Here is a 26,270-nt window from a genome sequence, read left to right as displayed (position 1 = left end):
CTTATGTCATCCCTTTTTACCTACTGTTGATTGAAAAGGTAAGTATTCCAACATCGCTTATGTCATCCCATTCTACATGTGCTTGATTGAAAAGGTAAGTAAGTAGTCAAACATAACTTACGTCATCCCATTCTACCTACGCTGGATTGAAAAGGTACGAAGTCAAGGATTGCCAATATTGCTTATGTTATCCCATTCTATCTATTCTTGATTGAAAAGGTCTAGTCCAACATCGCTTAAATCATCCCATTCTACATATGCTTCATTGAAAAGGTAAGACTGCACAGGCTTATCAGGCATGACACTTTCTGCCTATACTAGATTTTTGTTTAGAATTCACTACATTAAAACAAAAAAATGCATAAAATTGGAAAGACTGCACAGACTAAACTTGGACGACACTTTACCCACATGCATTAAGACCTGTTTTCCCATTCCTCATATTCTCCTAAGACATTGAGGCCGTCGACAGTACGTTGCCAGAAATGATTGTGGAAGTGCTGTGGAGTTTCTATGCAGTAATCAGCGTCTTTGCAGTCGTGGCCTACAGCACACCAATATACCTGACAGTGATTCTTCCCCTGGGATTTATTATAAATATTATTAATTATAAATTAAAATGTATTTAAAAAAATATAAATTAATACAAATAAATAAATAAATACAATTATTCAGTATATCGTGACCTAAAAACAAAAATGTTGGGTTTAAACAATACTTTTGAGTCTAAACAATACTTTTGGGTCAAAGTAATACTTTTGGGTCTAAACACTACATTTGGGTCAAAACAATACTTTTGGGTCTGAACATTACTGTTTGGTTTAAAAGGTCACACTATATAAATATTTTCCCTATACTATTCAATGTTAAATCAACAACTTGAAGCAAAAATAATTGCAACATTGTGCACATATGATCCCCATAAATGTATCTTTTCTTAAAGGCATTTCTAAGCTGAATCTATTTATGCAATAGAAAGGTATATCATGCACACACACGAAAGAACTTTACACAAATCAAAATCGACTGCTTTTGCAAAAAAAAAAATCCGGTCTTTTTCTATTGGCATATGTAACCTTTTTCAGTGCAATGTTGTACCATAGTCTCTAACTGGCGGCCAATGTAAATAACCCACCATGTTTTACAGACATCCCTCAGATGTCGTGTCATGGGGAAATTCGTTGAAGAATTTCTCAATTTGAGGGCGTGTGTGCACCAGGGTTCGGTATACAGAGAACTTATACTGCCTTGTGTGTGTATGTCAGAGTTTATTTGCAGGTCATCGCTGAGTCTTCACGACTACCTTATGTGCTGACCTTCTTATACTGCCTTGCTATATGAGCTAGCTTTTATAGCGACGCGGTGGAGAGCCTGGCTGATTTGGAACCCGGAGGTTCCAGGTTCGATCCTCATCGTGGTTGGGGATTTTCGAGTGGGTTATATAGCGTTATCATATTTCAGGGATTTCGTAGTGAATACCTATTCATGCCCTATCAAAATCATCAAAAGATAAAACTAGAACCATAATCTAAAGTGGTAAAAATGCCTTCAAAGAAACTATGCCATTTTTTGAGAGACTACAGCCTACATGACTCAATAATTTAGTATAATGTAACCTAAACGATAGATTTTGTCAATGTCAAAACAATACTTTTGGGTCTAAACAATACTTTTTGGCCTAAACAATACTTTTTGGTCTAAGCAATTCTCAAAACAATACTTTTGGGTCTAAACAATACTTTTGAGTCAAAGCAATACATTTGAGTCTAAACAATACTTTGAGGTCTAAACAAAACGTGTGGGTCTAAACAATACTTGTGGGTCTTAACAATACATTGGGGTTTAAACAATACTTTAGGGTCTAAACAATACTTTGGGGTCTAAACAATACTTATGAATCTAAACAATACTTTTGGGTAAACAGTACATTTGCGTCTTAACAATACTTTTGGGTCTTAACAATATTTTTTGGTCTAAACAATACTTTTGGGCTTAAACAATACATTTGCGTCTAAACAATACTTTGAGGTCTAAACAAAACTTTTGGGTAAAAACAATACTTGTGGGTCTACGCAATAATTTGGGGCCTAAACAATACTTTGGGGTCTAAAAAATACTTTTGAGTTTAAACAATACTTTTGGGTCAACAGTACATTTGCGTCTAAACAATACTTTTGGGTCCAAACAATTTTTTGGGGTCTAAACAATACTTTTGGGTTTGAACAATACATTTGCCCCTAAACACTAATTTTGGGTCTAAACAATACTTTGGGGTCTAAACATAACTTTGGGGTCTAAACAATAATTTGGGGTCTAAACAATACTTTTGTCTGTAAACAGTTTTTATTTTTGGTCTAAACAATTCTTTTGGTTCAAAACAATACTTTTGGTATCAAACAGCTCAAAAAATACTGTTGGGTTTAAAGAATATTTAAAGCTCAAAACAATACTTTATGGTCTAAACATTACTTTTTGGTCCAAACAATACTTTTTGGTAAAAACAATATTTTAAGCTCTTTACAATACTTTTCAGAAGCATTCACCACTCAAGAGATTTGTTTTTATGTACATTTTCAAAATTTCATTAACACTCTTCAAGTTTGCATGTATGTTAACTTAATCTTAGTTACTGTAAAATTTGTGAGATATGAATTTTAGTTTATCTTGTGGCTTTACTGTTCCACCAATTTTAAGATCACAAAGAATAATTAGTATTTGTGCGTGTGTTTTGGCCAAACTCAGTAATCTATGAATGTACATGTAGGTACCTTTCTCTGACCTCCTACAAAAATGACCTAATCCGATTGGTTTAGAGCGGTCATGTGCCCATGGTGTATATTCCATACACCCCGAGTAATTTCCATACACCCTGAGTAATCGAGTAATCAGTTGAGATACACTCGTTATACAGTTAGTAACTGACGGTTACTTCGCTCTCGTATGGTATGAAATTACTGAGGGTGTATATCCCATAACCACCGGTTACTAAAAGAAGTCCATGAAAAGGTCATTTTTGACAAACCATAAAATCTCATTCAGAGCAATATGAATGATTTTACAATATATTTTGTACGATACTATTCTGTCTAGATTGGATTTTTGCTTTAAACAGCGAAAAGTGTGGTTCCTAATTAGCCTGTGTGGAGTTACATTGTCAATGATTCAGCACCCGATTGTATAAACAGTTAAACCGGCGGTTAACCACATACCGGCGGTTAAAAGTCGGTCACATGTTGGTTACTGGTCGGTAAGCGTTTGTATAAAATTTGGTTAGTTATACCGATCGGTTAAAACCCAGTTAAAACATACCCTGCTTCCCTAGGTGGGTAAGTACAAGTAACCGAGAGGTAACTTACACAAAATGGCCGCGGCGCGCGACATTATAAGAGCTAACCATCGACAACCTTCACAATTTCGACGAGTAAAAATACAATTGCAGCGACTGACACTTTATTTGACTTAATTTACAGGGCAATACAATTTCCGACTTCGGACGACGAATTTAAGGACGCACAGAACGTGTTTCTTATATTCTGTTATGGGTATGCCGTGTGTGATCCTAGGCATCAATGGCGCCCATGTTAAAATCCTTTCTTCGGGAACAGGGAACAACAAAAGTACAAACAAAAAACAAAACACGTTCGAACTAGTATGAACCGGAGCAGTTTATCAAATGTGTCGTGTTCTGAGAAAAATGGGCATAATGCATGTGCTATATGTGTCGTCCCATATTAGCCTGTGCAGTTCGCACAGGCTAATCAGGGACGATACTTTCCGCTTTTATGACATTTTTTGTTAAAATGAAGTCTTTTCTTAGCAAAAATCAATTTTTGGCGGAAATTGTCGTCCCTGATTAGCCTGTGCGAACTTAAATAGCAAATATGGGACGACACTTAACGCACATGCATTATGCCCAGTTTTCTCAGAACACGACACAAATAATAGCCGTTGGTGAACTCGGTCGCATTTGCAGATTTCTGCACACAAAGTTATATTTAAACTTGAACAATGTTTTATTTGTCTATGTTAAATTTCCTTATTGTACAAGAAAGTAAGTAAGTTTATTGTAAACAAAAGCAAAATTAGAAGAATAGTCTAGCATGTTACGACGACCATGTATAATTAATATGTGACATCTAGACCAACTAGAAAAATAGACGTCTTTGTAAGCACTCTCTTGCAGTTTGGAAGCACCAGGGATTCCGCTAAATGATGCAAATCCCGACATCATTATCAATTTGTCCCTGGTCATTTTGATGAACTCATAGTTAAAATTTACACTTTATTTTATTGTGAATTCATTTGTAAATGAATTTGATAAAAAAAATACATGTCGCAGTTTATAAGCGTGACACTTCGCGCGAAAATTACGTCATTAGAAAATGCATTGTGGGAATGTTTTGGTTACAGTGGTTAAATTCCACTATGCGCGGTTCGGTTACTTTGCTGTATATCGTGTTTATACAATCGAGTTACCTTGAAGGTTACTATACCTGAATAACCGCAAACTTACCAAGGTTTGAATGTTACCGAGCGGTAACTTTGACCAGCGTTTATACAATCGGGTGCAGATGGCTTGGGAGGTGTCATGGTCTTGGTAGCTTCACTGTTTTCAGTCCTGGTAAGAGACAAATATTCAGCCTTATAATTGGTCTTTTCGTAACATATGCATGTGAAGTGTTGCTCTATCTCATCAAGTATCATATCTTGAAGGATTATTTTAGCATTGAGCAACACCTTTATTAAGAAGAGTGCAAAACTGTCACAAGATACGCCCGTTTGAAGGTTTTGGACAACATGATAACTTAACCATGACCCATATTTGAACTTGACCTACATATCATCTAGACACAACTTCTGACCAAATTTGGTTAAGATCGGATCAAAACTACTTCAATTGGAGAGCGGACTCCATACTAAATGCTTGAAATGCACTAAGTGACCCTGTGACCTAGATGTTGACCCGGCATGACCCACATTCGAACGTGACCTAGATATTGTCTAAATACAACTTCCGACCAAGTTTGATGATTATCGGATGAAAACTACTACTATTAGAGAGCGGACAATATGCTTTATGCATGAAATGCACTAAGTGACCCTGTGACTTAGTACTTGACCCGGCTTGACCCATATTCGAACTTGACCTAGATATTGTCCAGATACAACTTCTAACCAAGTTTGGTGAAGATCGGATGAAAACTACTCCAATTAGAGAGCGGACACCATGCTAAATGCTTGAAATGCACTAAGTGACCCAGTGACCTTGTTTTTGACACGGCATGACCAATATGCGAACTTGACCTAGATATTGTCTAGATAAAATTTCTGTCCAAGTTTGGTGAAGATTGGATGAAAACTATTTGAATTAGAGAGCGGACACTGCCGTGGACATTGCCCACCCGCCGCAAAGATAAAACTATAATACGTCCCGTTTTTTTAAACGGGCGTATAAAAATGTATTATCCCTCGTTAAAGGCGGAGGGATATAGAATTGGCGTTGTCGGTCCGTCAGTATATCCGTCCATCAATGTGTCTTTCACAAAACTTGTTATGGCTATATCTCAGAAACATTATAAGATATTAACATCAAAAGTGCCATGCATATCAACCATAAACATACACTTTATTTGATATGAGTTACTGCCCTTGGTTTGTTTTTGTAGGATGTAACATTTCAAGGCTATATCTCAGATACCATACAGGACTTCAACATGGAACTTCATGGGTGTATAGATAATAAAGTGCCATGCTTAAGAAACATAACCCTTCACTTGTTTAAATATTAGTTATTGCCCTTTGTTATTTTTGTATGATGAACTTCCCAGGGCTATATCGCAAGTATGATACACATTTAAACATGAAACTTCATGGGTGGGTAAAAATCAATTGGAGGAAGTGCCATGCACAAAATCCATCACCTTGCACTTTTTAAACCTAGAGTTATTGCCCTTTCTTGTTTTTGAATTGTGTAAATTTTCAGGGCTATATCTCAGATAGACTACAATATTTCAACATGAACCTTATTAGGTGTATAGATATCAATGAGGATAATTGCAATTCATCAAAACAATTAACCTACACTCAATTAATTTTTATAACTAAACTATATATTTAGGGATTTGCACCAATCCATAGACAAAATTTATTTCGCGGGTGATATCATTGCAACAAATTTGCTTTGTCTCGATTTTTCAACAGCCTGTAGAAACTGTTCTCTACATTGAGTAAGTTTCATTTGATTACTGGGATCTGATCTTTTCTCAAAGTTCCTCTTGCATTTTTTGAATTTCTTTCTTAACTCTGTCAGTTCCGTTGTCCAGTACCCTTTGCTATGTTTACAAATATTATTTTTTCTAGTATTTCTTCAGCACCATATTTTACGGTTTCCACTAAAGAGTTGTAAATGATGTTCACATCTGTATCTGTTGTGTGTTTTTCAATCCACTGTTAAATATTTTCATTGCATCAATGTTTCCATTTAAACCAGTCACTGTTCTCAAGATCCCATCTTGACTCTGCTTCCCAGCTTTCCTTCTCTCCCTATTCAAACACTATAAGTTTATGGTCTGAGTTAAAATAGGCCTCGTCTTGCACTTTCCAATGTTTGATCTTGTGAACTTATGTGTTAGAAATAATAGTTAAATCGATAATGTGGTCCTTTCTGGTGCATGTTGCATTATTTGTCACGGTTATTTCTGTTCCTTGAAAGTATTCGTGTAAAAAGCATCCTAGTTAATTATTGTTCTTAATTGCCAATACTTGTGATGTGCATTAAAGTCCCCTAGTAACATCAACGGTGTACCAGTCCTTTCAATATGTTCTATTGTGTTGAACAGTGTTTTCATCATTTCACTATTCTCTGGTGGAATGTATACAGATCCGATTATAAAACTGCAATTTTCTGCATAAATTTCGCACCACACTGCCTCAATGCCACATGACTTTGTGACACATGCAGGCTGACATTGGGATCTGTACAAGTAATTCACTGCTATTCGTGTCGTTGTCGACACTATGCGTGTATGGCAAATTTGGATTAAAACTGCCTGACGGTGGTCAAAGACCTATCAATACACATTGTATATTGATAGGTCTTTGTGGTGGTTTTGTATTGAAATGTGCATATTAAATCCAATTTATTTTAACTTTTTTATTGTCCTAAAATGATCAATACATAAATAGTATATATATGCGTATTCATCATCTGGTCACATTACTAAATACTAATTATTATTGTGTGTTAATTATCCGTTCAATATAAAAATCCAAAAGTATAATGTGTCATTCTGTCATTGAATAATAATTGTGTGTATACTGTATAATTATAAAACTCTGGTAAGCGTTCATGTGGCCATGCAACATCTTAAAGCATCAGCAAACCCACTGTGTCCACAGGTGTTGCTTCTCAAATGACCTGTGCATTTATGATTGGAGATCTTAAGTACTACTTTCTTTTAGCGCAAACATATGGGCCGTACTCTGTGAAAAAGGGTTCAATGCATGTGCATAAAGTGTCATATCAGATTAGCCTGTGCAGTCCGCACAGGCTATTCTGGGACAACACTTTCCGCCTAAACTTGATTTTTGCTAAGAAGAGACTTTCTTGAAACGATAAATAGCACAAAAGCGGAAAGTGTCATCCCTGATTAGCCTGTGCGTACTGCACAGGCTAATCTGGGACGACACTTTACGCACATGCATTAAGCCCCCTTTAGACGCTTCCACCAGAGACGTCGATAACTGCCATTGTCTGATATTCCTTTATCTGCTTCCACTAAACATTTGCAAAAATCACCACACTGTATATTGGTTGGACGTAACTATGTTCATTTGTTGGACGTAACTATGATCATTGGTTGGACGCAACCCTGTTCATGGGTTAAACGTAACTATGTTCATTGGTTGGACGTAACTATGTTCATGGGTTAGACGTAACTATGTTCATTGGTTGGACGTAACTATGTTCATGGGTTAGACGTAACTATGTTCATTGGTTGGACGTAACTATGTTCATGGGTTAGACGTAAATATGTTCATACACTCACGGCGTACATTTCTAAATAACGTTTTTCAATATTGTTTTACTGCCAACAGTAAAACAATATTGACTACTGTGATGCACGAGAAAAGTCTGAGTGAAGAGAACGAGTTATATTTTGCGACCAACATATGTAAAGAGACATTCATATTACCTATACTTACTGAAACAGTTTCAGAGGAAAGTATTAATATTAATTAATAATTGCTGTTTGATGTTTGACTTCTTGTTCTCACTACTTGTTTACCCTTTACTTCAACCAGTGGCCACCTTTACTAGACAATGCTTTCTTGACACTATTTTTAATTTAATAACAAATTCATTCGTTGTTTCCCATATCCAGCCGTATAATTTATTAACAAGGGTATCATTAATTTACCTGCCTTTACTAGAAAAATGTTTCATTACTTTTCTTAATTTCTTAACCTGTGAGTTATTGCATTAGCTTTGTTTTCTTCATCAGCCAATTATGTTGAACTCCTTTAACAAGACAACGAGACTTGTATGCACGTGTGATGCTCCTATCAGCTTTTTCCAAAGCAAGCATATATATGTGCCTTTGAACTGAAACCATTCTGAAGGCTGTTCGGCAACCGCAGTGGTTTGTATACGCGCTATTCACCTCGGCGATCTGGGTGCAATCCCTGCCCCATAGCAAATGTGAGCTTGGTTGGAGGATTACCATACAGGAGTTTGTATACGCACGTTTCAACAGGGCGATCTGGGTGCAATCTCTGTCCCCAGCAGATGTGAGCTTGGTTGGTGCTCACCATACAGGAGCGGTGGGGTTTTGACAAGTTCTCAAGTCCGCCCATGTGATGAATATTAATAAATCTATCAACATTTATTTATAAAAAGTATTTAATGTAAAAATACCTCACCACAACGTAACCAGAGACTTCAGACATTGTAAAAATACCTCACCACAACGTAACCGGAGACTTCAGACATTGTAAAAATATCTCACCACAACGTAACCGGAGACTTCAGACATTGTAAAAATACCTCACCACAACGTAACTAGAGACTTCAGACATTGTAAAAATACCTCACCACAACGTAACCAGAGACTTCAGACATTGTAAAAATACCTCACCACAACGTAACCAGAGACTTCAGATATTGTAAAAATACCTCACCACAACGTAACCAGAGACTTCAGACATTGTAAAAATACCTCACCACAACGTAACCAAAGACTTCAGACATTGTAAAAATGAAAGGAGTTTCATTATGGAGCTTTGTAAATTAAGGACCTGGGGTCCGTTTCATCAACGATCGTACGACAAAATTGAAATACGACACATAAATCGAAGACGCATTTTAACTAAACACCAAATAATAATACTATTATTTTTCCGTATATCTATTCATTTCATTGTTTTCTCACATATGATTTATATTTTGAATGCATATTGATGAACAGCTTTTGTATTTTCAGTCTCCAAAATTAGGTCGTAAATTAGATTGTCGTACGATCTTTGATGAAACGGCCCCCTGTTCATTTTAGTTCCCCATACTTCCAGGGTCTTTCCTGTGAGCTTTACCTTAGATTTTTCTTTATTTAAAAATCAATTTTGGTCATAATTTGTAAAGAAAATCAAGGGGGCGCAAATGCCTTGACATAAGGGTATATACACTTGATCTTTGACATGGGTACCTCAAAATCAAAATGCGTTTTCTTTTCCTCCATTTGTCCAACGCAAACAAAGAACCAACAAGAATTTCCACTCCCAAGATCCAGTGAACTTGACCTTTGATCTGGTGTCCTCAAAATCAACATGTGTCTCCCATGTCTCAGAAAAATACCACCACACAAATTATATTAAGTTAAAGCATTCCCAAAATCTCGCGGCAACACTGTGGCAAGCCCTGATTACATTGACCTTTGACCTGTTTACACGAAAATGGATAGGCGTCTTCCTCACCTTTCATGTAACAATCATACCCATTGCCCTGATTGTAGGTCAAATCGTGCAAATGTGCATGGTTGAAGGTCGAAGTATTTTCTAGACATTGCACGGTTACAAAAGGTCAACGAACCGACAAACTTACCGACCGACAGACCTACCAACCGATGGACGGAAAAATGCAAAGCAATACGTGTACAACTACTTTTTTGAAGAGGACATTATAAGACAAGCTCTACAAGTAACTGACTGTGAGAGCAACAAAACGAAAGGGGCAAAACTAAGAAAGCAACGAAAAGAAAGGGACAAAACTGTGTGATAAACATAATAAAAGGGACAAAACTGTGCGAGCAACAAAAAGAAAGGGACAAAACTGTGCGAGCAACAAAAGAAAGGGACAAAACTGTGAGAGCAACAATAAAGGGCCACAACTGAGAGAGTAACACAAGGAAAAGTACACAACTGTGGATTTATAATGTTTACTGGCTAAATAATTATGGACAGTTTATGGGCATTGTTTACCCAACAGTTTAAAAAATACATTTACATAGAATTATACCTTCAATTCACTATGTCTCAAACACCAACAATGTAAAATTCTAGTTAATATTTCTAGACAAGACAGTTCAGTGAATATTTATTGAATGTTCTCCATACATCAATGAGAATACATATTCACAAGCAAATGTCATATATACTCAATTAACAAGTACACAACTGTGTAAACCATTTCGACTAACGCATACATTTAAGTAAATCCTGCAAAAATCAAACAGTGTCCATGAGTGAATGAATGCAGTTTTAAAGGCAGTAAAATGGTTTTAAAGGTACCGTCAACCACGAATTACGAAAAGGAAAAGTTCTAAAATACCGTATTTTTTACAATAATAAGTTTATATTGATTAAAATATCACGACTGGTAAATTACATTACTTTAAAATATTTTCAGTATATTCGGTAATAAAATTTCGAGATGTGAAATCGAATGTACATCGCGAAAATAGGTGACATAACGATAAACACACAATAAATAACGCAAGTAGATTGATAATTTTATATATAAAATTTATACAATTCACTACGCATGCACAATTTGCATTCCTGGGTTCACCACGTGACGATGATGATCAATCAACTGGCGTTAACTGGTAGTTACCTGGTACCGGTACCCAGTAAAAATGATTACCGAATATACTGAAAATATGAAAACTTAACAACATTTTTTAAGTAATGTAATATACCAGTCGTGATATTTTAATCAATATAAACTAATAATTATAACAAGAGGGCCAAGATGGCCCTAGTTCGCTAACCTGAGAGGAGTCAGTTCATTCAAACTTTAACAAACATCAAACTTGACCTAGATATTGTCCAGACAAACATTCTGGTCAAGTTTTATCATTATTGAACCAAAACTCTGGCATATGGAGTGATTTTGTTTTTGTAAGATTTGACCTGGTGGCCTATATTTTAAGTTGACCCCCCTTACCAAACATCAAACTTTGCTTACAAAAATAAATATAATGACCAAATTTCATAAAATCTGAAACACAATTGTGACCTCTAGAGTGTTTACAAGGATTTTGTATAATATAATGAAATGTTGGACAATCTAAGGGCAATAATTATGGCATTAATTATGTGATATATATTAAACCAATCTTTTCACCAAGTTTCATGATGATTGGGCAAAAAATGTGACTTCTAGAGTATTCACAAGCTTTTATATAAATATAAAAAATGCCCCCCCCCTCGCCGGCCATGTTATTCAACTGACTGGAACCATTTTCGAACTCAACACTCATATCAAAGAAACAAAATTCTGACCAAATTTCATGAAAATTTGGCCAAAAATGTGAGTGTTCACATGTTTTCACTATATACATATAGAGAAATATGCCCCGCCCACTGGCGGCCATGTTTTTTCACCGATCTGGACCACTTTCGAACTCGTCCGAGATATCAATTAAACCAATTTTTTGACTAACTTTCATGATGATTGGGAAAAAATTGTGACTTCTAGAGTGTTTACAAGGTTTCTCTATAGCCAAATAAAGAAAACTGCCCCCGGCAGCCATATTATTGAACTGACTAGAACCATTTTCGAACTCATCTCATATCAAGGAAACGAAGGTTCTGACCAAATTTCATGAAAATTTGGCCAAAAAATGTGACTTCTAGAGTTTTCACATGTTTTCACTACATACATATAGAGAAAAATGCCTCGCCCACCTGAGGCCATGTTTTTTTCACCAATCTGGACCATTTTCAAACTCGTCCGAGATATCTATAAAACCAATGTTTTGACCATTTTTCATGATGATTGGGCAAAATTGTGACTCCTAGAGTGTTTACAAGGTTTCTCTATAGCCAAATAGGGAAAACTGCCCCGCCCACTGGTGGCCATGTTTTTCAACGGACCGGAACCACTTTTGAACTCAACCAACATATTATTAAGACAAACATTTTGACAAAGTTACATGAAGATTGGGCATGAAATGTGACTTCTACAGTGTTTACAAGTTTTGTTTTGTTTTACCTAGTGACCTTGTTTTTGACCCGGCACAACCAAGTTTCGAACTAGACCGAGATTTCATTGGGACAAAGCTTCTGACCAAGTTTCATGAAGATCGAACAATACATGTGGCCTCTAGAGTGTTTACGAACAAATGTGGACGGACGGACAGACGATAGACAAAGACCGGTCACAAAAGCTCACCTGAGCAATCAGGTGAGCTAAAAAGATGCAATGATTATAATGCACATATGTCAGATGGATAACAAAGTTATAAGGTGTTCAAAACATTTAAATGATAAATTCCATTTTTGATTGATTTAATAAGAGAATTCTATCAACTTGACCATTATATTGTTTCATGATCCTAGGCGTAAGCTTTCTTGAGTTATCATACAAAAACCATTTTACTGTGTCAAGTAACCGAGACCTTGACGCAATGACATGAAAGTCAAAACGGGTCATCTGCAAGTTATGATCAATGTACATATGAAGTTTCATGATCCTAGGCATATGCCTTCTTGAGTTATCATCTGGAAACCATTTTCTAAGTTGAAACACCGTGACCTTGACCTTTGACCTAGTGACCTGAAAATCAATAGGGGTCATCTGCGAGTCATGATCCATGTACCTATGAAGTTTCATCATCCTAGGCATAAGCGTTCTTGAGTAAAACAATTTTACTATTTTGGGTCACCTCAATGTACCTATGAAGTTTCATGATCCTAGGCGTAAGCGTTATTGAGTTATCATCCGAAAACCATTTTACTATTTCGAGTCACCTTGACCATGACCTTTGACCTAGTGACCTGAAAATCAATAGGGGTCATCTGCAAGTCATGATCAATGTACATATGAACTTTTATGATCTTAGGCATAAGCGTTCTTGAGCTTTCATCCAGAAACCATTTAACTGTTTCGGGTCACCGGGACCTTGACCTTTGATCTAGTGACCTGAAAATCAATAGGGGTCATCTGTGAGTCACGAACAATGTACCAATGAAGTTTCATGATCCATAAGCGTTCTTGAGTTATCATCCAGAAACCATTTTACTATTTCGGGTCACCGTGACCTTGACCTTTGACCTAGTGACCTCAAAATCTATAGGGGTCATCTGTGAGTCATGATCAATGTCCCTATGAAGTTTCATGATCCTAGGCGTAAGCGTTCTTGAGTTATCATCCGGAAACCATTTTACTATTTCGGGTCACCGTGACTTTGACATTTGACCTAGTAACCTCAAAATCAATATGGGTCATCTGCGAGTCATGATCAATGTACCTATGAAGTTTCATGATCATAGGACTAAGCGTTCTTGACTTATCTTTCGGAAACCATCTGGTGGACAGACAAACGGACCGACATGAGCAAAACAGTATACCCCCTCTTCTTCGAAGGGGGCATAAAATGTGACTTCCATAGTGTTCGATCACAAGGTTTGACCGAAACCATTTTTGAACTCAACTCTCGTATCAAAGAAACAAATGTTCTGACCGAATTTCATGAAAATTGGGCCAAAGATGTGACTTCTACTGTGTTCACCTGTTTTCACTATATACATATAGAGAAAAATGCCCCGCCTACTGGCGGCCATGTTTTTTCACCGATCCGAACCATTGTCGAACTCGTCCCAGATATCAATAAAACCAATGTTTTGACCAACTTTCATGATGATTGGACAAAAAATTGTGACTTCTAGAGTGTTTACAAGGTTTCTCTATAGCCAAATAGGGAAAACTGCCACTATATACATATAGAAAAATGCCCCGCCCACTGGCGGCCATGTATTTTCACCGATCTCGACCATTTTCGAACTCGTCCGAGATATCAATTGAATCAATGTTTTGACCACATTTCATGATGATTGGGCAAAAATTGTGACTTCTACAGTGTTTACAAGGTTTTTCGATAGCCAAATAAGGAAAACTGTCCCGCCCACTGGCGGCCATGTTTTTCAACAGACCAGAACCTCTTTTGAACTCAATCAAGATATCATTAAGACAAACATTTAGACAAAGTTAAATGAAGATTGAACATAAAATGTGACTTCTGCAGTGTTTACAAGGTGTTTGTTTTTTACCTAGTGACCTAGTTTTTGACCCAGCACAACCCAGTTTCGAACTCGGCCGAGATTTTATTGGGGCAAAGCTTCTGACCAAGTTTCATGAAGATGGAACAACAAATGTGGCATCTAGAGTGTTTACGAGCAAATGTTAACGGACGGACGGACGTACGTCGGACAAAGACCGGTCAGAAAAGCTCACCTGAGCAATCAGGTGAGCTAAAAAATACGATTTTTATAACTTTTTTTTTCGTCGTTCGTGGTTGACGGTACCTTTAATAACCATCTTTAATAACATAATAAACAAGAGGGCAAAGATGGCCCTAGTTCGCTCACCTGAGAGAAGTCGGTTCTTTCAATATTTACCAAATGTCAAACTTGACCTAAGTATTGTCCAGACAAACATCCTGGTCAAGTTTCATCATTATTTCATCTGCGAGTCATGATCAATGTACCTATGAAGTTTCATGATCCTAGGCGTAAGCATTCTTGAGTTATCATGCGGAAACCTGTTTTTTCAGCGATCCGAACCATTTTCAAACTTGTCCGAGATATCAATAAAACCAATGTTTTGACCAACTTTCATGATGATTGGGCTAAAATTGTGCCTTCTAGAGTGTTAACAAGATTTATCTATAGCCAAATAGGGAAGTTGCCAATATATACATATAGAGAAAAATGCCCCGCCCACTGGCGGCCATGCTTTTTCACCGATCTCGACCATTTTCGAACTTGTCCGAGACATCAATTGAACCAATGTTTTGACCAACATTCATGATGATTGGGCAAAAATTGTGACTTCTAGAGTGTTTTCAAGGTTTCTCTATAGCCGAATAAGGAAATCTGCCCCGCCCACTTGCGGCCATGTTTTTTAACGGATCGGAACCACTTTTGAACTCAACCAAGATATAATTAAGACAAACATTTTGACAAAGTAACATGAAGATTGGTCATGAAATGTTACTTCTACAGTGTTTACAAGGTTTTTCTTTTTTTTAAACTAGTGACCTAGTTTTTGACCCGGCACAACCCAGTTTCGAACTCGACCGAGATTTCATTGGAACAAAGCTTCTGACCAAGTTTCATGAATATGGGACAAGAAATGTGGCCTCTAGATTGTTTACGAGCAAATGTTAACGGACGGACGGACATACGACGGACAAAGACCTGTCATAAAAGCTCACCTGAGCAATCAGGTGAGCTAAAAATGCGTATTATACCAAACATAAAGACACAATGTAACCTTGCTGTGTTTGTTATCTTTTTATAACGTCTTAAAGTACGGTGTTTTAATAACGTTTCTCACATAAACAATGATCTGAAAAAAGTAAACAAAACTATGAACAACACTTACACAAGAATGCTAAACTATCACACCTACATCTTTAAACCTTAGAAATTGCTAAATTATTTTTATTTCAGAACAAGTGGTTCAGACCTGTATTAATTATACAAATCTTAAAAGATCTGAAATATTTTTGGCACAAAAGTTACATAACCTTGGCAAGTTTTCAGAACTAGATATACGTTATCTTTTCGTGCACAAGCACACATACATACACCAAACACGAAATTGCCAGGTAATTTTCCTGAAAAAATATATGTTTAAGTAAAAAATCTCATAGAAACAAAACACAGCCCGAAGAAATGTTATGAAGCGGTGGAAATGAACCAGACTTCAAGTATTGCGTAATTAATCCTCAATTTTAGGATCAAACGATAATTGTAAATGATTTCTTGTAACGTATTATAAATACTAATTAACTTGCATTAAAGAGCTGACCAATTAACAATTTATATTCACATAATTGGACTATCTCTAAACAAAACTCAATATCGTATCTTCTAAAGTTCCTATAATGTACAGCGTATGAGACTATTACATAAACAATAAATTGAGATTTTGAATAAGCATTGGTTTATTATATGTGTCTTGTTCTGAAAAAACTGGGCTTAATTCATGTGCGAAAAGTGTCGTCCCAGATTAGCCAGTGCAGTCCGCACAGGCTAATCAGGGACGACACTTTCCGCTTAAACTTGATTTTCGGTAAGAAGGGACTTCCTTCAAACTAAAAATACCATAAAAGCGGAAAGTGTCGTCCCTGATTAGCCTGTGCGGACTGCACAGGCTAATCTGGGACGACACTTTACGCACATGAATTAAGCCCAGTTTTCTCAGAACAAGACACATATATAATGATGTTGAAAATAAAGGAGATAACAAAATTTACAAATAATATTTATTACCTTTTCTAATGTATGTCATTTAAATACACATGATTTTTTTGTCGTGCAATAGAAACTACGATTATATTTAACAGTCAAGATCTTCAGAAAGAATGATAAGAGAGTATTCACACGTGCGTATTTTTAATGGCAGTACTTGAATGGAATCTTTGCAAAAAAAGCATTTTTAAAGAATTGTTGTTATGGCTATCGGTAAAGGGCTTACAAGTAAAGATTGGAAAAGTTTCAATCGATTTCTCATACATTTTAGCTTAGCCATTTCTTTTATTTTACAAAATGTATAAGAGATCCATCCTTTCTTATGAACGAAACTGAAAACAAAGAAAGGATAACATTACAATCTTAATCTCAAATACCATAGTGAACTCTCTGCTAGACAGAATGGCAACTTTGAAAAACTTTGAAAAATCCCGATTTCTTAATAATTATATAGCTATGTTTAAATAGTTGAACATTAGTTTCTATCTTTGTTTCACATTTCAGGAATATGCTGTGCTTATTAATGAAGCATTTTATGAACAAGAACATAATTTAAAAAATCATTAAAAAATAATAAACATTTGCTCTCAAATATATAAGAATAATCAATATCTGTAGTTTCTCAATGGAAAAAATACGAATAAACTGATACATTAATCAGAGAAAAATTAAGTTACTGTAAACTGTAATGATGATTTTACAAAAAAGTATGCTATTATAATATTTTAAGATTATGAGACAGTGTATGGTTATCTTAATAAAATATATGAGCCTCGATCTGCAAAAACAGGGCTTATGCGCAAACCGGGCCTAATGCGCATGCGTCAAGTGTCGTCCCAAACGATTCAGGGACGACACTTTCCGCTATCATTGTATTGTACATTAACTGAAGTCTTTTCTTGGCTAAAATCCAGTTAGGTACAACGTGTCCTCACTGCGGACTAAACAAGGTTATATTTGACGACACTCTATACGAGCATTCAATAAACCCCGTTTTACCAGATCGCGACTCATGTTCATTGAAATTGCTCGTCTGACACCACTATTGTGCTAACAATATGCCCCAATTTAGCTACAGTCTGCCAGACATGTATAACACAGAAAACTTATTGCTTTCAAGCTTTGTGCATTTTACAATGTTAATTAAAATAAAGATTATATCTACACATAATTATTTTAACATATACAGAAAATGTATAAACTACTAAACAAATCCAAAAGATATAAAATACATGGCGTAGACTCTTTTTGGGAACAATACTGTCTTATTCAAGAGAAAAATATCTTTTTTTTTTATATATCTGAAAATCGAATATGACTTCAAACTTGGAATAAACATCATTTATTTAATGTGCTTTACGTATTTGTTTAATATTTTGTTAATTGTTTTAGTAAATTAAGCACGTTACCATCTTTTCCACTACCTTTTCATTTTCAGTGATTCAAACTATACATCATTTAGCTGTATTTTTAAACTGTATTCATGTACGCATAGGCACGGTTTCATGTGTTTAGGATTTTTTAACGATTCAAATAAACATTCAGTTTTGAAATAAACTCTATTCGTGCAATTCAATTATATATGCAATTTTTTATTTTACTTACAATATCTTAGACTTGATAAATCAGAAAATATAAAACAGTTTGTTCTAAGATTGATGCCTTATTCCACTTCAAATAATATTGTCTTTTAACATAAAATGCTTAAAATTTGAGATATATTTAGCACACGTATACAGTTTTAATTTTAAATAAACTTCTAAATAAAACAACATACAGAATCAGCATAAAATATTATATACACGTAAATTAATAAGGCCACAGGTCACTATGAAGATATATTTCTTTATGAATTTTATAGAACCGACTTCAAGAAATCACAAAAAATAAATTAAATCTACATTAATGGATCTTAAACAATGAACACATTTACATGTAACGTAGTAAATCTCTATGTTTTACCCACTACGCGAGCACTTTTAATTAACTTGTATTCAACCTCCGTTAAAAGCTTTAAATCCGAACATCCGTTTTAGCTACCTTGTCATGCCTATCCAAATCTCGGACATCGGATTCCGAATGATACACCTTTTGCAAAATTAAATCTATAAACATTGACTCCTCGGAGGCGCACTTACGCAGGCCGCTCAAACGCAGTTTCTCACGACGCTGCGGACTGTGTTCGAAAACCGCCACAAGTTCATGAAAACTTCTTGGTCTTTGATCCTCGTTTTCATCTTCGCACCCTGCTGATCGCGTTCGTCTCCGAAATGTAACATCCGAACTTAACACCGCAGTTTCGTTGTTAATTCCAGTAGAATTGAACACTGTGTTATCATTGCCAGACGTCGTTATCACTGTATTGTTTTTCTCCGCAATCCCTTTCGTAAAACTGCGCTCACTAGCACTATGTGATAAAGTTCGTTTTTGATCCGATTGTTTTGTTCCCTCGAAATCCGCTTGACCAGGGTACTTCCAGATTGGATAAACGGGAGGCTTACTGATCGGGGTTTCACAACAATCCGCGGACTGACTTTCATTTACATTAATAGCGGTATCGCAATCCTTTGCACCTTCACTACACTTATTTTTCAAATCTTGTGATTTCTTTTTCCCCTTACCAGCATTGTCTAGTTCGTTGTATGTCTCGTTGAAACAATCCAGCAAAGACACAATATCAGGTGCACTGAAGGAAAGTCTCGCTTTTGATCTCCGTTTCTTCCTGGAACTTTCCTCGTCACTTGAGTCAATAGCACTGGAAAGTTTTTGTGCAACACCCGACGACAATTTCCTGGCTAAAAGTCTGTTAGACTTTAAATCTGGGGAACTGTCACTTTCCAAATCTTTCAGCGAATTTTTCCTGATTTCTTCAAACTTTTCTTTCATCTCGGCAACAGAGGGTGGTGGGTCAGTTTGCGTTTCTACGGTCTGCGTTTCTACTGCTCGAGTAAAATTTGGCATAGATTTTCGATGCTCAGCATTTCCACGTTTTCTAAATCTTCCACTACGTCCTTGACCTTTGGCATTTTTGTCAGTATTAACCTCTATATTCAACGTTACAGAATTTTTACCAGATCCATCTTCCGCGTTACCTCTAACAAAATCATGCGTTTTGGTTGTCACTATAGAAGGTTTAAATTCCGTCGCCATGGACACATACGAGTTTGACCCTGGAGACGTGGCCTTGCTAGTGACCACAGCACGGGACTGGATCTGTATATTCAAATTTCTTGAAGGAGAAGTAACAGTTTCAAATTTCTTTACGTTCTGGTTCAAAAATTGGTTATTTGCTTTCTCTAGATTTAAAGACATTCCATTATTTGCCTGTCTAGACCTATTGAAAGATTGACTTGTAATCTGACCGTGACCTATATTCGCAATGTTGCCCAAAGCAACCGATTCAAGTTCTTTAATTGCTGTGTTATAGCTATCTTGAACAGCTCTTTGCGAAGGGACTTCCAGCCGTAGTTGATGTCGAGGTGGTTCCTGACGAATTTCATCAATTGGTCGTTGACTGTAGAGCGGTTTAGGGTTTTCTGGTTGGCTAGGTTTTGATGAGCTCTTTACTACAGACCTGCATTGTTTGGTGACTTCATCCAATAGAACCTGAAATGACTTCGTAATATCTTCAAACTCGTTCTGCGTCTGGCGCTCGATTTCTTCGATATGTGAACGCCTAGGATGACTGTAGTCAATATTGGATTCAGATTTAGACATGGAATCAGACCTTTGTGCCCAATTACCACCGAGCATGCTAACACTTGATGATGGACCCTTTTGAGGTTGAGATTCAGTTCTTGATGTAAAATGTCGAGTTTCTTCTCGTCTGGAGGCTCGGTCCAATAAAGATTTGTCATCTAAATCAAGGCTTTGATACATCTTCTCCAGCTCTGTCAACGCGTCTTCAAGTTTTCGTTTCCTCACCTTCTCTGTTTCGAAGTCCTGTTTAGATTTCAAATTGAAATACTTTTGTTCTGTAAGCGGTGCAAACTTCCTAAGAGCGAGCAATATACTGTCTAACTTTTCTTCGTCGGCTGACACTATACGCGATTTTATTTGACTTAATTTATATTCCACATCTTGTGCCAGCGATCGGAGTTCTTCTACTGATCTGTCTAAGTCATGTACATTGCCTTCCGATTGACTTACTTTCCCGTTTACAGAATTCTGACTGGTAGCAAGATTTTCCATAATTGTGTTTTGCTGATTCCCAGAAAATTTACTTAGCACTTTATTCCAACTTGCCAAACTCTGTTCGTCTGACGATTCATTCACCGTCAGTCCAGTACTTTGCAACTTCTGCGACAACAAATCCGGGTCGAGGTGATAGTTTCCGTTGATGATGTATGGAAACTGCGTGAATTCCGGATCGATGTATCCCACCTCGGCCAATTGGGCTTGTAGAGTTGGCGGAATCTGCGTTTGAGTCTGCCAAGACGGCAATGTGTTGTCGTAGCCAGGCGTAGCGGAGGATGGCGTTTTCGAGACTTCTGCTTTTCGTGGTGGTGGCTGTGGTTGTGAAGAAGCTTTTTGATCCCCTTTAATATACACGAACGATTTGACGGATTTTGTCAGCGGTGACTGCAGCGAAGGATTAGCAGACGAATTCGATTCTGAGGATTCAACAACGTTTTTGGCTAGTTTTGGACTGAGTGGTTTCTTTTGCAAAGTTGCACGGATATCTTCCAAAACGTCATCTAAGGCGCTTGTGCTGGATTTTTTGGTCTGTCCTGTATTCAGTTTCAGTGGTTGTATAACAGGTGGTATAAAGGAATATTTGTTAGTGGTCGCTGAAGAGTCAGACAGTTTTCTCGGTTTGCTTTGCGCGACAGGAAGTTGTGAATGCAAGATGACCGCGTTTTCACTATGAGACATGATATCAACCGCGCGGGTCAGCTGGTCTGATGTCATCCAGGATGGCTCTTTTTGATTGGATAAGGATTTTGACCTCTCGATACTACCAGTAGCTATCTTAAGAAGTTCATCAATCTCATCGAAATTGACTTCTTTCGTTGTCATCTCCTGTTGTCTCTGAAATGTCGCTAAGCCCTCCATTTCTCTCCAGACTGGGTCTTCAGATAGTGGAATAGTCTGCAGCGTTCTTGGTTTCACGCGCTCGATGCTAACAAGTCCCTTTCGACTCTCCATATTAGGGGACCAAACGTCGGGACCAGTCGACGAAGTATCAATCGAAGAACCTTTTGTATCCGAAACATTTGAACTCGTGTGTATTGAATACACTGATTTTAAAACTTCTGGAACAATCCTCTGAACAACCGATTTTGTCTCTACTGGGATGTTTTTGAAAATTGGTAGTTTCCTCTCCAGTTTTGGTGTCAAAGGTGCCGACAAGGTCATCATGGTGGTATTGCCTTTTGGAACAATACCGGGACTTGCCGGTGGAGTGTTATGAACCATCTGATCAGAGAGCTTCCTTCTTATTGTGACAGGTGATCTTTGATTCGTAAGTGTTGCTGGTTTAATATTCAGAGTCAAACTTGCAGTACCTGACTTTTCTTTTGTGTTATTTACATTTTCTTTTGGCTTATTCACAATTTCTTTTGGCTTGTTTACAGCTACAGGAGAAGATGCTCTTCTGCTGTCCGACTCACTGACGTCCGAATCAAACCTTTTTCTTATGTCACGCAAGTTGTCTGAAACAAGTTCCTTCAACTCGTTGATTTCTTCTTCGTACCGTGACATTCGCCACGATTTTCTGACGCCCGAATCTGAGTCGACAACCATAGGGGGCCACGACTGCTGCATCGTTCCAGCCTCTGACTCACTGGCCACCATGCTACTCATGCTCTGTGTATAATTGGTCACGTCTTCCCTTCTTCTACGACTTGAAACCGGTTTTACCATGTTTTCGCTCCCAACATTCGAAACACTGTGCGACTTTGGCTCGTGAACGACGCGGAATATTCTATGGAGGTTAGTTTCCGAGGACACAACTTTCGGTTCAAAATATGTCACTGAAGTGTCAGCTATGTTTGAATCAGAAATGGAAGATGTTGAACGAGTTAGATTAACGGACAGTTTTCCAACACCAGTATTATTTGTTGGGCTCATGAGCTGACGCAATTCACGCCTAATCTCAACAGGAGTGTCAGGCACACTGTCCTTTTGGTTACTGTCACTGAAAGACTCGTATTCCCGAATCGTGTTCAGCACCGTTTTACGTTCCTCAATTTCACCTGGCGTCAACTTTTTCTCCCATTTCTTTATCCGTTCGGAAACGACTATGTCATACTCAACATCAGAAAACATCCCACTTTCTGTGATCCTTGACACATCTTGACCTACATTCTCGTTTCCACGGTAACCATTACCAAGGTCACCATCACTTGCACTCACATTGAGCACACGTTCAACAGGCTTAACGTACACCATTCTTCCTGTAACCCGATCTTTAATTGAATAACTTCCCATCGGTTTGCTTTCTGCATAATACACGGTGCCTATCTTTGAATTTCCAGAATTTTTCCCCCCAACTGTGACGTCCGTGCGACCAAGATTGGTATTGACGTTCAACTGGGTATCAGACTTTGACACGTCTTCAGTAGTTGCAACATGTTTCCTATGCATGTGGGGACTGTATGTAGCTGATCCATATAATGGTCCAGATTTCACTTCATTAGTTCTAACTTGTGACCACTGTTGACCTTGATATGTCGTTTGCTGCGGCTGTGAGTGAGGACTACTTTTTGTCACCAAGTTCTGCCGCTGTGTAGGAATATTATTAACAATCTGCTGTCGTGGGTCATGCAGCCGCGACCGAAATTCATCGTTCACTGACATGTGAACGCTAGTGCGTACTGGTTCCCGTATTACATGCGACTGGCCAGGAATGTTTTGTGGTTTTCCGAAATTCCCGGACTGACGTTTCAACTTCCCGCTCTCGATTTCACTCTCGAGATACTGAATGTTGGACTCGATCAAATCGTCCAGGGAATCTGTGGAGCTATCAAGTGAGCACTGAGTTAACTTGACTTTTTCCACCGCTTTCTTTAACGCCGGGGCTTGCTTTGCGCGCACTTCATCGAAACTCCGCAGTTTTGGAGACTCACTCGCCATTCTCCCTAGTTTTGGATTAACACTCTCCTGTGACTGATTTTGCGCCAAGTTGCGAGCAAAATTTACCGGAATTTCATTATTTTTCTGAGTTCTATTTATCATAGTCACTTTAGATGCTTGATTAAATTCGTTACCATGGATACCCAAATGCTGATCTCTGTTAGCTGGAAGCCTGTTTTCAGGCAGAAATTCTGGCAAAACGCTGGGCAATTTATTGTGTTTTACAGCTTGATTTTTCGCATTATTGTGATAAAATGCATCATTTTTATGATCAATATTAAAGTTTTCATCACAGTTATTATATCTTACATCATCATACTGACTTAATCTCTCTAATGTGCTCTTATCATTCTGGATCGAAGAAGAATTTCCAAGGAATCCATGCTGTGATTGAGTCTTATCAGCAAACTTTGGAACGATTTGTATATCTTCTCTCAAAGCAGGTTCATTGTGTAAATTTGAACTGAGCATTGCTCGTTGGCGTAAACGGGAAATTCTCAACTGTGGCGAACATTCTTCGTCACTTGTCACCGCCATATCGATACGCTTCTTACGATTTTCTTCCATCCTTTGAAACTTGAAAGCCTTTGGAAGCGGTTCACATTTTCCAGGATATAAAAATAAGTCCTTGCTTTTTGGATTCTGGAACATATTTGGTGGCCTTTCCCTTGGGGAAACTGTTTTCCCAATTTGGTCAGTGTTATGAACAGATCGCCTTTTATCGGTTTTTGAAACCCGATCCGATTTTCTACTTTTTCGCACCATAAGAGGATTTTTGGTCCATTTTTGTTGTTCCATGTCCGACTCCATGGATTCACTCTCCGAAGGGTCGCCTTGCATCAAATCATCATGATCAGACAATTGCCCAGTAAACATCGAGTAACGTTCATTAGAAACATGTTTGTACTGTTCTTTTGCCACGCTCGATGTTTCATGCATCGAGTTCCGAATTTTTCTTCTTCCATGGGGACCTTCGCTGCGTGATCTACGCTTTTCGGCGTCTGCATCAATGCCAGACGCAGTCTTTGATTGCCGATTACGTCGTCTTTCAGCCATCAGAGCAATACGGGGTTTCGGATGCAGGGGTGGTGGAACGTCATTCGTGTAACGATTTTGAATGGTCGATTCAAGTCGTGACGTACTAAGGTCATTTGTGTTTGACCGATTCTGATTGGCTAATGAGGGAATAGCAGGGGGAGCTATGGATGGAGCTTCTGACCTTGAACCTGAGGTCACAAAAGAAATAAGTGGAGTGGCTGAATCGAATTCATGACTGGCACCACGGTACGTTGGCGATGACAGAAGGGTGGATGAGGGGGAAGAGTTTGTTGCATTGCCTGCCCCCTGGTATGTGGATGAGGCAGGTTTGCTGGGGCTCACACTTTTGTGACCCAGGCTTCGTATCTTCTCGTCTGCGCTCTAAAAAATAAATATAAAAACTTAAAATAGAAATGCAACATTAATATAGAAATGAAACCTAAGAATATAAATGAAACCTACAAATAGAAATGAAACCTAAGAATAGAAATGAAACCTAAGTATAGAAATGAAACCTAAGAATAGAATGAAACCAAAAATAACAAGAGCACCGCATAACGGGTGCCAACGCTCGGCTGCAGGTGCAGTTTTGAATAAATGAAAGCTTGTCAGAATTTTTTTTAGAGGTCACATTGACCTTGACTTTTGACCTAGTGACCCCAAAATGGACGTGGCGTGTTAAACTCATCAACATGCATGTACATATGAAGTTTCAAAGTTGTAGGTGGAAGCACTTTGATTTTAGAGCCAATGTAAAGGTTTTAGCACGACGCGGAAGGCGGACGATACGACAAGCTGGCTATGACAATACCTCAGGTTTTCTCGGAAAACAGTCGAGCTAAAAATGAAACTAAAGAATAGAAACAAAGCCTCATATAAACAAGGAAACTTAAGAACAACAAGAAACCGTCGGAGACGGGTGATGCTCCCCAAAGGTTTTTTTTGTCACAATATTGCACTATATATTCAGATAAGAGGAAACGTCTTGAGGGGCATAACTTTGGACAAAATAATACGATGGATGGTTTAGCAACTTAAAAATTTCAAAGGGCCATAATTCTCTAAATAAAACATCTAACCAGAGCTCACTAATAACATGCGCATCTCCTTAAGGTAGTTAAGCTTCCTATAAAGTTTCATTGAAGTCCAGTCAGTAGTTGGGGAGAAATAGCCCGGACAAGAATTACACTATATGTACAGTTTATAGAAAATTTCAAAGGGCCCTAACTCTGTGAAAAATCATCCGACCATAACCGGCTGTTAATATGCACATCTCCTGTTGGTAGTGAAGCTTCCCATAAAGTTTCATTAAATTCCCGTGATAAGTTGCTGAGAAATAACTCAGACAAGAATTGCACTATATGTACAATGGAAAATTTCAAAGGGCCATAACTCTGTGA

General features: G+C 37.6%; 1 protein-coding gene across 1 annotated transcript; it reads right to left on the bottom strand.

The window, feature by feature from the left end:
• Positions 1-18,579: 18,579 nt before the first annotated feature.
• On the bottom strand, positions 18,580-25,244 carry LOC127847620 (uncharacterized). Its single transcript, XM_052379645.1, has one exon. It carries the CDS (start codon positions 24,886-24,888, stop codon positions 18,769-18,771), a length of 6,120 nt encoding a protein of 2,039 aa, XP_052235605.1. The 5' UTR covers positions 24,889-25,244; the 3' UTR covers positions 18,580-18,768.
• Positions 25,245-26,270: the final 1,026 nt, after the last annotated feature.

The sequence above is a fragment of the Dreissena polymorpha genome, chromosome 10 (assembly GCF_020536995.1).
Source record: "Dreissena polymorpha isolate Duluth1 chromosome 10, UMN_Dpol_1.0, whole genome shotgun sequence".
Classification (NCBI taxonomy): domain Eukaryota; kingdom Metazoa; phylum Mollusca; class Bivalvia; order Myida; family Dreissenidae; genus Dreissena; species Dreissena polymorpha.
The sequence above is the reverse complement of the archived record's forward strand: the minus strand, read 5'-3'. Positions and strand labels throughout refer to the sequence as shown.